General features: G+C 39.1%; 1 protein-coding gene and 1 non-coding gene across 2 annotated transcripts; both read left to right on the top strand.

Moving 5' to 3' along the window:
* Positions 1-12,363, top strand: ZNF630 (zinc finger protein 630). The gene is given in 7 exon segments (XM_072956246.1): positions 1-22; positions 9,964-10,083; positions 10,344-10,439; positions 10,637-10,843; positions 10,846-10,925; positions 10,927-11,173; positions 11,176-12,363. Coding segments are annotated over 7 exon segments (1,716 nt in total). The 3' UTR covers positions 12,120-12,363.
* On the top strand, positions 7,523-7,595 carry TRNAS-AGA (transfer RNA serine (anticodon AGA)). The gene has a single exon. It is a non-coding gene; the product is annotated as a tRNA-Ser (tRNA).
* Positions 12,364-12,870: the final 507 nt, after the last annotated feature.

Genomic DNA, 12,870 nt, shown 5'->3' with positions numbered 1-12,870 from the left:
ATGATGGAAACAGAAGGGCATGGTCAAAAAGAGATTTGAAGATGCCATATTGCTGGCTTTGAAGATGGAAGAAGGGGTCATGTACCAAGGAAGCTGGAGAAAGCAAGGAAATGGGTTCTTTCTAGAGCCTCCAGAGGGCGTACAGCTCTGCCAATACCTTTATTTCAGCGCAGTGAAACCCATCTCAGACTTCTGACCTCCAGAACTGTAAAGTAATAAACTTGTACTGGTTTAAGCCAATTAGTTTGAGGTAATTTGTTAGAGCAGCAATAGGAAACTAATACAAACATCTCTGAAATATTCTACCATTGATGCCCATCTGGTCAATATTCAAACAATGTCCTTGTTAACACTCCACCATCCATACTTCTCTGTGTGACCTCAAATCCCAGCCATTGTTAGCCATTCCACCATCAAAATGCCTTATCCATATCTTCCAATCTAGGCCTCTGTTAACTTTTCCAACCTAAATCAATCTCTGATTTTACCCTGAACTCAGGCAGCTGTTGTCTAGTCCATCATTAATGGGTTCTGATCTAGGTATAGAATCTAGGGTTTAGAGGGTAGAGAGTTAACCGTCCCTTTGTGTCTGTGTATTACACGTGGAGGTCTGTTCACTTTCTTACTATCAGAGCAATTTATGCGTGAATCTTTTCTCAAGTCTGTTAACTCTTTCCCCATCATTGCCCCTTGTGTCTGTACCTTGACTACAGGCCTCAGTTAAATCCTCCCCATCTATGATCTTTTGGTGTGTATGGAAAATCAAACCTGCGCTAACTCTTCCGCCGCTAGTGCCTCTTCTCCTATGGGCATCAACCCCAGCCCTCAGTTAATGCTTCTATTAGGAATTTGATTTGGTCTGACCTTGAAGTCAGGTCTTGGTTAACTCTTCCACCATCATTGCCCCTTTGGAATAGGTTATGAATTGTGGGTTTTTGTTAATTATACCACTTTTGATGCTTTTCTGGTCTGTCCCAGACTTTGGTCTAAGTTAACATTACCATTTTCAAAGCTTCTCGGGAATAATTTTGGAACTGGGCCACCATTCCGCCATCAGTGCCCTCCTAGTTTGACCTTCAAGCGAGGTTTTAAAGTTTTCTCCATCCATACATCTTGGAAGAGGTCTTGAATCCTAGGTCACTCGTAACTACTTTACCATAAGAAATCCTCTATTGTATAGGTATGGAACCTATGCCTTTGTCAACTATTCAATCTCAATTCTAGGCTGACTCCAATCTAGCCCTTGTTAAGTTTTCTAAAACCAGCGCCCCTTAGGCTTTGCGTTGAACATGTGACTCTAACTCATTTAGCTTTGATAATGGGCTGCAAAAGGCCGCTTCTGCCAACTTTAATTGACGCGGGCAGAATGTTCAGGTTGTGAGTGACAGAAGGAGCCAATGGAAGACCAGGAGCGCAGAGAAGCCAGGGCGGTGAGTGATAGGAGAGGGCGGGCCCTGACTCGACTAAGAGCGGGAGGGTGGTGACGCTATTCTGGGAGTAGTGCGCGGGAAGTGTGTTCTGAGCCTGCAAGTGAATATGTATTATTATGTCAAAGATCTCTCCACTTTCTCCAGATGCTTTAGAAATAAGGCTTCCGCAGAGCAATCTCTCAGGGGGTGCTTCCACCATCCGGCCTTAGTACTCCCCCTCTCTCCACCCGGTTCCCACCGAACCCTGCAACCGGCCGCGTTGCCACACCTTTGCTCAGGCTGTGCCTTCGCTGATGGTCGAGAATACCCATTCTCCCGCCGGGACATTCGCGGCGCTTCCCAGTCTCACACTGCTTTTGAAGCACCGATTTTGAACATTCTGCCTAGGAAGTATCATGGGGACTCCCCGGGCTCCAAAACGCATATTTCCTCTGGCTGGAATGGTAGCCTCAAGAAGCAGTGAGAAGCACTAGCCATTTCCTGGCCGGTGATTGGGTTGCTGGCGCAGACCGAGTGGCGCCATACTGGCATAGCTGGGGGTCCGTGGCTGATTCTGAGCGTGCGGAAGATAATCCAATGCATCACGCAGACTCACCGAGTAGGGCTAGAAGGGAAAAGGGAATTTCGGGGGATGTTGAGCCCGTTTGTGCAAGCGGGAAGCCAAACCCGGTTTGAGAAGGAGCTTTTGGGTCCTGAGAACAGAGCCAGGGTGAGGGGCCAGGCTGAGTGATGGGGGGTCTGTGTGGTCGGTGAAAGGGACCTGTGGAAGGAATAGTGAGGGGTCCTTTGGGCTGGATGATGTGGACAACAGTGATAGGGGAGTGTGGAGGGTCAGAGATAATGGTGTGTGGGGTATGCGAGTTTATGGGGGTGAGTGATGGGGTATCCGTGTGGTGAGCAATGGTGTGTGTAGGGTGAATAATGGGATTTCAAGGGGGTGAGTGAAGGGGAAGGTCTATGAGATGAGTGAAAGTGAGGCGGTAAGTCCCATAAAAAGACCAGCAGGACCCCTAGGCAGGGCCGCTGCTCTCCTCCCAGCACCGTCCGGTTCCCTGGCCCAGAGACTCTTATCTCACTTTTTGCCTCTAAAGCGGCTTACTTACACCTAGAATTCTATTGGTTCCCTGAGCTCACTTCTGATTGGCTATTTCCTTCACTCCTGATTGGTTATTACTCTCACTTCTGATTGGTTATTACTCTCACTCCTGATTGGTTATTACTCTCACTCCTGATTGGCTATTTCCTTCACTCCTGATTGGTTATTACTCTCACTTCTGGTTGGTTCTTACTCTCACTCCTGATTGGTTATTACTCTCACTTCTGATTGGTCCATTTGTAGTACTTCATTTGCATGAAGCTCACTCCTGATTGGGCTATTTCTACAAAGCTTGTTCCTGGTTGGTCAACTTCTGTTATACTTTATTTGCATATGATGTTGCAAAGTGTAAAACTGGCAGCCTATAACAAGCCTGTGTAAACTTACTGACGGGGTCTACAGCTTCAAGGGTTAACTCTTTTGGTGAGCTCTATTGAGCTGGCTGGCGTAGTAAACTTGAGTTTTCTAAGTCTCCGAGTGTTGCTTGGTCTCCTACTCGATCCAGGTTGCTGTCAACAACTGAGTTGTAACACGGAGCTGTAACACACTTTTCCGCAGCAAAAGAGGTTTGGGGTGAGTGATGGAGGGCCTGTTGAGTGAATGATGGGTTGTGTGGGGTGAACAATAGGGGATCTATAGGGTGAGTGATGAGGGTCCACTGGGACAGGAATGGGAATGTGTAGGGTCATGTTGGGATTCTCTGCTGTCAATCATACATCCGTGAATAAACAAAAATCCCCGCCCTTGTGGTTTCAGCATTTCACTGGAGGAGTCAGATATTGAGGTTTTAATTTATATTTCCCTGATGACTACCTTTTCATTTATGTACTGATCACTCGGAGAGCCTCTTTTGTGAGGTGCCTGTTCAGATACTTTGCTCATTTTTCCATTACCTTGTCTACCTTTTCCTTATTAATTTGTAGGGATTGTTTTCGTATGTTCTGATAACATTTATTAGTGACATGTGTTTTGCAACTATCTCCTTAATTCTTGGTTTCATGGCTCTGAATATTAAGATTTTAAGTTAATTTTAAACTATAAAGTGCAGTGTAAGTTTAATGTTTTGCTATTCCTGAGTTAAAAGCCAGACAATGTTCTCTGTAATTTAGGAGGAAGATTAATTTTTTAGGGCCTCCAGAAGCTGACTAAGAGTTACATCTCTGAAAACTGTGGTACCACATCAGCTAGCGAGGAGTTCTCTGCTTTTTGTTTTCTCACCACCTCACCCTCTAATCCCTGGCTGTGTGATCTCAGGCAAGTCACTGTCCCTGTCCAGGCCTCAGTGTCCTGTCTAAGAAATGAGGATACTAGGGCCTATCCTGTGAGGGTTAGGATGATAATTAAATGAGTTAATACCTGATTATTATCTATTCACCATGGTTTTGTAGTACTGATCTTGTATTTATTTCATGGATCATCCATGAAACTCAGCGTCAGAGCTACTCATGTGATATCCAAGGAAATCCAATGAAAGAAATTAAATACCAAGCAATAAGATTGCATCAGATAGAGTTGAGCCTTGGCGGGCCCCAAACCATTGTAATATCTGGGGGCCAGATGTCTGTTTTTTTTTTTTTTTTAATTTTTGGTTTTCTTCTTGCGGGGAGGGGAGGCAGTTAGATTTATTTATTTATTTATTTTGGGAGGAGGAAATTAGGTTTATCTACATATTTTTAATTAAAAAAATTTTTTTAGTGGAGGTGCCGGAGATTGAACCCAGGACCTTGTGCACGCTAATAAGCATGTGCTCTGCCACTGAGCTATACCCTCCCCCTATTTATTTATTTATCTATCTGTCTATTTATTTATTTCTTTTTCTTTTTTCTTTTAATTTTTATTTTAACCCAGGACTTCCTGCATGTTGGGCATGCACTCTACCACCAGAGCTATATCCTACCCCTTTCGGATGTTTGTTTATTAAACAGTTGGGAGCATGCTCTTGTGGCCTGCCATTCCTTCATTTCATAGCTATCTCCATGCCATTAACTTTATTTCCACAGTACTACTTAGTTTACTCTATGGAAATTTTAAAAAATTAACAAAAATAGAAGGAACTGTATAATGAACCCCCATTATGCATATCACCCAGTCTCATCAGTCATCAACTCATGGTCATTGTCATGGTCATGGAACTCATTGTTTCATCTAAACCAGGGGATGGAAAACTGCAGGCAGTGGGCCAGATTGGGCCTGCTGCTGTTTTTTGTTTTTGTTTTTTTTTTTTTTGCTGTTTTTATACAACCATAAGCTAAGAATGTTTTTCACATTTTTTTAATGGTTGGAAAAAATCAAAAAATAATATTTTGTGATACGTGAAAATGATACAAAATTCAAATTATACTGTCCATAAATGAAATTTGATTGGATCACAGCCAGTAAGAATAATTGAGGGGGTAAACAAAGTTTATTCTAGGAAGAGCAACTCATTGAGGGATAAAACCATTTTAAAATTTACATATGTTTACTGTTCATTGTTTCTAAGAACAGTTTAGAGCTTTAGCTTTTTAAACTTACATAATTATCAAAGGAATAAAGCCAACCACAAAATAAGAACCAACAGAATTTAGTAATCCAATCATAAAGGACAGTCAAATGAAAATACACAAATATTAAATATATAGCTTAATAAGTTTTTATATATGTAGTCCTTTATTATTTTGAAACAAATCTCAGATACGTTGTTTTATTCATAAATATTCCATTATACAGCTGTAAAAGATAAAGACTTAAAGGCCATACCATTATTCAAAGTAAAATAATTAACAATAATATCTTCAGATCATCAATGGTTAAATTCCTTAATATTGAATATCTAGTCAGGGCTCAAACTCTAATGATTATCTCAAAGAATTTTTTTTCGTCTGTTCAAATTATGATTCTAGACAAGGTTTTGGTTTCTGTGTCTTTTGAGCCTCTTAATCATCTATAGTATTGCTTTTAGTGGTCGCTTCCTTTCCATCCTTTGGAGGGTCCATAACTTATTTTCTCAGTCCTCAGTGATTGGGCATTTAGGTTATTTTCAATATTATGGTGTTAAAGACAAATTTGTGATGAAGGTTTCTACAGTTAAATCTGTGCACACATCCATGATTATTACCTTAGGATAAAGTTCTAGTAATGGAATTACTAGTCAGATGAGAACCACAAGTTATCAATGAATGAACAAGCAGCATATTTCACATCCAGCCACTGAAGACTGGATAATCCAACTTGGTCTCTGAAGACTCTGTACCCCACTCCACCACAATTCCTTTCCAAATCAAAAAAGAAAATGATTGAGTCCCAGGTAATTTGCATTTGTTTCCCACCTGGTTCTTCCCACAACAAAATGGGATAGGGCAATTAGTTGAAAGTAAGAACTAGAGAAATTTAGAGAGAATAGAAGATCAAGATATAGGTAAAATTGCTGGGAAGACACACAGATCATCTGGCCTTGCGTCATATAAACTGAGGTAAACATTTTATCTGTGAGCTTCCTGGCAGCCACAGTGAAAAGGGCAAACATGATCAGTAAGATGATTTGCATTCTCCATCAAGAGAAATCAGTTCATAAGTCCAGCTCCTCAGATTTCTGGGCCTCTTGCCTAAGAAATTTTATTGTTGTTTTCCTAAGGGCCAGTTGTTTTCAGGTCAGTGTGGCATCATCAATAGTTGTTCCAAAGAGGCTGTTTTTAGTTTAAAATTTCTGGCGTGGAGCATGTGCAGTGTCTTGGAGCATGAGCGGTTTGTTGGTTTTCCATGGCTCCTTTGCCGTCTCAGAGTTTGTGGAGTCATGCTCTAACTCAAGGCCATCTCTGCTCTTCCATTTTCGGTCTTTATTACTTTTTTAATCCTTGTAAGGGTAACATATATGTGGGGGCAAAGATTGTAAACAGTATAGCAAAGTAAAAATTAGAAAGTGAAATATCTCTGTAATCTAACTTCTACCTCCTTCCCAAATTACATAAACTAGTATGTAATTTGGAAATGATCCTTCCATATTCTTTTCATTATACTTTTAACCTCATCTATGTGTGTAGGTGTGTATGTATAAATACGTGTGAGTGATCTTGTTATAATCATGTATTTTTCTTTACCGTACACACAAAATATACACACTGCATCTTCTGTTCTGCAAGATTCTTTTTTTACCTGTTGATAAAATATATCAATAAATGTAGTTTTAATACATTTTATTATAGAAATTTCAGTTTTAAAATGTATACAAAAATAGATTTTACTGAAGCCCTTTGTGCTTATCAGCCAGTTGCAAATATTAATTGGTGGCCAGTGTTGTTTTGTCTGTCATTTATCTCCACACACCCCTAATATCATCATCATCATCATCATCATCATCATCATCATCATCACCACCATCACCATTATCACCATCCTCGTCACCTTGCCAGTTCCTTGTTATTTTGTTTAGGATTTTTACTACTGTGTTCATGAGACATGGGCATGTAATTTTCCTTTCTTGTATTATTCTTGTCATGTTTTGACATCACAATTATGTTGGCCTCACATAACGATTTAGGAAGTATTATCTGGAAAAGTTTGGGGAGACTGGTATTATTTCTTTCTTAAATGTTTGGAAGAATTCCCTAGGGAAGTTATCAGGGTGTGGAGTTTTCTTTGTGGGTAGGTTTTAATTTATGAATTCAGTTTATTTCAAAGATATAGTATCATTTAGATTATTTCTTTTTATGTCAAGTTTGGTAAATGGTGATTTTCAAGTGATTTGTCCAGTTTGTCTAAATTAGGGGCCAGCAAGCTTTTTCTGTAGATGACTAGATAGAAATATTTTAGGTTTTGTGAGCCATATGGTCTCAGTTGCAGCTACTCAAATCTGCTATTGTAGGTTGAAAGCAGCTGTAGATAATATGTAAATCAATGAGCATGGCTATGAACCAATAATATTTATTTATGGACACTGAAAGTTGAATTCTATGTAATTTTCACATCATAAAATGTTCTTTTGGCTTTTCCCCCCAACCATTAAAAGTGTAAAAATCAGGGTGGGTATAGCTTAGTGGTAGAGCGCATGCCTAGAATGCACAAGGTCCTGGGTTCAACCCCCAGTATCGTCATTAAAATAAATAAACAAAGAAACCTAAATACCACCCCTAAAAAAAATAATAAAACCCATTCTTAGCTTGTGGGCCACATTTGGCTTGTAGGCCATACTTTACTGTCCCCTGATCTGCACTGTCAAATTTCTTGTCATAAAATTGGTCGTAGTACTCTTTTATTATCCTTTTAATGTTTGCAGTATACCAGCCCCTTGTTAATGGGCCTTTTTATTGTTTCTAATTTTTCTTTGATATATAATAGTATAATAATAAGAATAATAATAAGAATCACAGCTACTGTTTCTTAAGTGCTTACTGTGTACCATGCACCATTATAATAAATTCTAAGATAATTAACTCATCTGATTTACCCAGGAACGCTTTGTAATAGGTACTATTATTATCCTCCTTTTTCAGATGAGGAAACTGAGGCATAGCTAGTACATAGTCTAGCCAAGGACTCTAAAGCAGTGAAGTCATAAATAAGGGAAGAACTATAATACATCTTTGTATATTTGTCAAATATTTATGTAGGCCAAATTCTTAGATGTGGGTGTCTTAGGTCAGAGAGCAAACATGTGTAAAATCTAAAGAGTATTTCTCAAATTGTAATTTGATGTTGTGTAATTAGCTTCCACACGTGGCCACAAATCATTTACAAGGAAGCCCTTGTCCCAGTATTTTCCCAACTACCAGATAAAATCAGTGTTTTTCATTCTTGCTATTTTTACAGTGGCATATTCTCTCTTATTTTAATTTACTTTTCTTTAATGGTTAAATGAGCACCAGCATCTTTTCACATATTTATTTGCCATTTTTAAATGGAGGTACTGGGGATTGAACCCAGGACCTCATGCATGCTAAGCATGTACTCTACCACTGAGCTATACCCTCCCCACCTTTATTAGCCATTTTGTATTTCTCTGTAAGTCTCTCCTTTCTTTCTTTGTCTTTTGCTTACTGCTTTTTAACGGCTTTCTGTGTATGAGTAATATGAATTTTGAAGTACACATTAAAACCTTTGTTTTTCCTTTTGATTAGGTGATGTTTTGTCTCTCAAGCTTGCTGTGTGTCTCCCCTCACTAGAATATAAGATCCTTGAGGGAAGGTATTTTGGCTGGGTTTCTTTCCTTCTGTGTCCTCAGTCCCTAGAACAGTGTCTGGTATTTAGCAGGTGCTCAATAATTGCTTTCTGAGTAGAAGGATGCTTTTTTTACTTAGCAATATAGCAACTTGTTACCTATCAATCTACTTAGAGCTTCTTTGTTGCTTTTAATGGTTGTGTATGGTATTTCCTTGTAGGGATTGAAGCATAGTTGATATTCATCTAATCCCCCATGAGGCTGTTTTCATTCTTTTGCTATTATAAACAGTACTGTAGTGAAGTATCTTCGTATTTGCTGATTTGCTCACATATATATGTATTTATGTAGAATAATTTCCAGAAATGGAATTGCTAGTCAGAGATATGTACATTTAAAATTTTGGTGCATATTGCCCAATTAATTGCTCTTAAAATATATTGTACCAGTGTATACCCACCATTTGAGTGTGCTTGACATCTTCACCAACTCGGTGACTTAAGAAACGCTAATCTTTGATAATATATAAAGGAAACATGGTGTCTTGGTTTACTTTGCATTGCTCTTCATGTCAGTGAAGTTGAGCATCATTTCATATGTTTAGAATCCATTTGCCTTTCCTTTCCTGTGAATTGATGGTCATGTCCTATGATTATTTTTTGAGAGGTTAAGTTGTTGATCTCTTTCCTTTTGCTTTGTAGGAGCTCTATCTATTAAGTACATTAGCACTTTGTCCATCATATGTGTTGTGTATATATCTTCTCTCCAGTTCATTGCTTGTCCTTTGAGTTTGTTTATGGTATATTTCACCATATATTACATAAAGTAGTCAAATTTATCAGAGTGTCCTTTTGTGGCATCTGGGTTTTGTAGCATGATTTGATAGAAGAGTCTTCTCCACTCTAAAATTATTTTTAAAAATTTATTCTCTCTTTGTTTTATGGCTTCTCTTTTTCTTTGTTTAAATTTTTGTTAGATCTAAAATTTATTTTTGTGTATGGTGTGGAATAGGGAATCCAACTCTGCATTTCTTTCTGAAAACTTCCCAGTTTTGAGTAATCTGTCTCTTTGACACATTTAAAATGCCACCTGTATTATGCATTAAATTTCCCACTTCTGTTTGCATCTATTTTTAGACTCTCTAGTCTGTTCCACTAGCTATTCTTGCTAATGGCAGGATTTTACATTGTTTTTCTCATTAAGTATGCTACACAAAGTGCAAAGTAGGCTTCCTACAGGTATTGCTGTGGTAAAAATGATCAGAAGGAGCAGATTGTACAGGAATATGCTGTTATAAGAACCAGTGACATTTGAGGATGTGGCTGTGGACTTCACCCAAGAAGAGTGGCAGCAGCTGGACCTTGCTCAGAAGACCCTACACAGGGATGTGATGCTGGAGATCTGCAGCCACCTAGTCTCTGTGGGTAAGGGCAAATTCTCCATAACAATGAATCAAATCCTCTTTATCTTTCAGTGCTGTCAAGACCATGACCTTTGTGATTTTCCATTAAAAGGATGCTTTCTTCTACAGTTTCAGTTTTTTATGTTTATATTTTTGTTTTATCTGGAATTCATTTTTGTGAGTTAAAGATTAATTTTTCCTGGGAGTTCCCTGAAATTTCTTCTTCTCCTCATGAATTTCTCAGCTGCCAAGGCCAAGGCCATTGTAATTTTCCCTTAACAGGGTGTTCAGATATAAAACCAGATATAATCTCCAAGCTGGAACATGGAGAAGACAAGTGGATCATAGAGAGTGAGTTGTCAAGGTGGATCTACTCAGGTAAGTGAGAACTGGGGAGATGGTTGAGAAGGTGTTTTCTTCTTCCTGACATGAGTGGCCTCCTTTCTTCTTTAAAATTCATAAAGCCTCCTTTTTTAACATCCATCTTACATCAGCCACCTTTTTAGAACTTCTGTCCATTGCTGTTTTCTTTTTGGTGTCTATTTGATCTTAGCTTTTTTCCCTCCTTCTTTCAGACAGAGAGGAAAGCCCTGACTCTTCCCAGCAGATCATTTCTGGAGAACTTTCATTTCAAAGGGAGACATTGGAAAGAACCCTAAAGAATAGTTCACTGTACTCTCTCTTTAAAGTCTGGCATACTGTTGGTCAGATGGATAAATATCAAGGAAACCAAGACAGAGTTTTAAGGCAGTTCACTGTCATCAGCTGTGAAACAATTACAAGAAGAGAGGCCCTAAATGAAATACATTTGGGAGAATATTCAGTGGATGTATAGATCTTGATCTTTCATGTACAGAACTCCATCACTTTTGATCCATGTGAAAAGAGCTTGAAATCTAATTTAGATTCACTGACTTGTAATAGGAGCTATTCAAGAAAGAGCCACACTGAGAGATTTGGATGTGGGAGACCACCTAACTATAGTGCTTCTTGTTCTGTGCCTGAGAAAATTCACATTGGAATGAAATCCCATGGACATAGTCAGTGTGAAAAAGTTCTCAATCGTAAGCAAGCCCATATTCAGTATAAGAAAGTTCAAGCTAGGGAGAAGCCCATGTTTGCAGTGTGTGTGGGAAGAGCTTTATTAAGAAGTCACAGCTCATTATACATCAAAGAATTCATTTTGGAGAGATACCGTATGTAGGTGGAGATTGTGGAAAAGCCTTCAGTGAGAAATCACACCTCATTGTGCATCAGAGGATTCATACTGGGGAAAAACCCTATGAATGTACCGAGTATGGAAGATCTTTCTCCCAGAAGTCACCCTTCATTGTTCATCAGAGAGTCCACACTAGAGAGAAACCTTATGAATGTTTTGAGTGTCAAAAAGCCTTCTCCCAAACGTCACATCTCATTATACATCAGCAGGTTCATACTAGAGAGAAGCTCTTTGAATGCAGTGAATGTGGAAAAGCCTTCGGTGAGAAGTCTCACCTTTTTATACACCAGATGACTCATACTGGGGAGAAACCCTATGAGTGTACTGAATGTAAGAAGACCTTCCCTCGGAAAACACAACTCATCATCCATCAGAGAACGCATACTGGAGAGAAACCCTGTAAGTGTAGTGAGTGTGGCAAAACCTTTTGCCAGCAGTCCCACCTCATAGGACATCAAAGAATTCATTCAGGAGAGAAACCTTATATATGTACAGAATGTGGGAAAGCGTTCTCTCAGAAATCACCTCTTCTTATACGCCAGAGAATTCATACGGGGCAGAAACCAAATGAGTGTAGTGAATGTGGCAAAACTTTCTCCCAGATATCACCCCTCATTATTCATCAGAGAATTCATACAGAGGAGAAACCCTACGAGTGTACTGAGTGTGGAAAGGCCTTTTCCCTGAAGTCACATCTCACTATCCATCAGAGAGCTCATACTGGAGAGAAACCTTATGAATGTAATGAATGTGGGAAGGCCTTCTGTGAGAAGTCTCCCCTAGTTGTACATCAGAGAACCCATACTAAGGAGAACCTGAATCTGCTGATTATGGGATAAGCTTTTCCTGGAAATCACAGATGATCACATATCAGAGAACACACATGGAGGAGAAACCCTCCAAATGCAGTGACTGTGGGAAGGTCTTCTGCCAGCATATACACCTCACTGGACATCAGAATCCACATAGGTGAGGAACCTTATACACGTACTGATTGTAGGAAGGTCCCCCCCGCCTCAGAAATCAGACCTCATTATGCATGGGAAAACTCACACTGAACAGAAATCCTATGGGTATGTTGGACATGAAAAATGTGGCACCTTCTTAACTGTAGAAGAGACTCATATGCTCCCAAGTATATCTGATTATGCCTCCACAGAATAGTCTGGTCAGGCCTTCAGAGTGTTCTGGTTTTTTTTTTCCAGTCTTGATCATCTTTTTTTTTTAAATTGAGGTATAATCAGTTTGTGATGCTGTGACAATTTCTGGTGTACAGCACAATTCTTCAGTCGTACATGAATATACTTATATTCATTTTCATATTCTTTCTCACTGTAAGCTACTACAAGACATTGAATATATTTCCCTGTGCTATACAGTATAAACTTGTTTATCTAGTCCACATATACCAGTCAGTATCTGCAAATCTCGAACTCCCAGTTTATCCCTTCCCACCCTCTTCCCCCTGGCAACCACAAATCTGTATTCTATGTCTGTGAGTCTGTTTCTGTTCTATATATAAGTTCCTTTGTCTTTTTGTTTTTAGATTCCACATATTAGTGATATCATACGGTATTTTTCTTTCTCTTT

This window comes from Vicugna pacos, chromosome X (assembly GCF_048564905.1).
Source record: "Vicugna pacos chromosome X, VicPac4, whole genome shotgun sequence".
Lineage (NCBI taxonomy): Eukaryota > Metazoa > Chordata > Mammalia > Artiodactyla > Camelidae > Vicugna > Vicugna pacos.
This window is presented reverse-complemented; position numbering and strand designations above follow the sequence as displayed.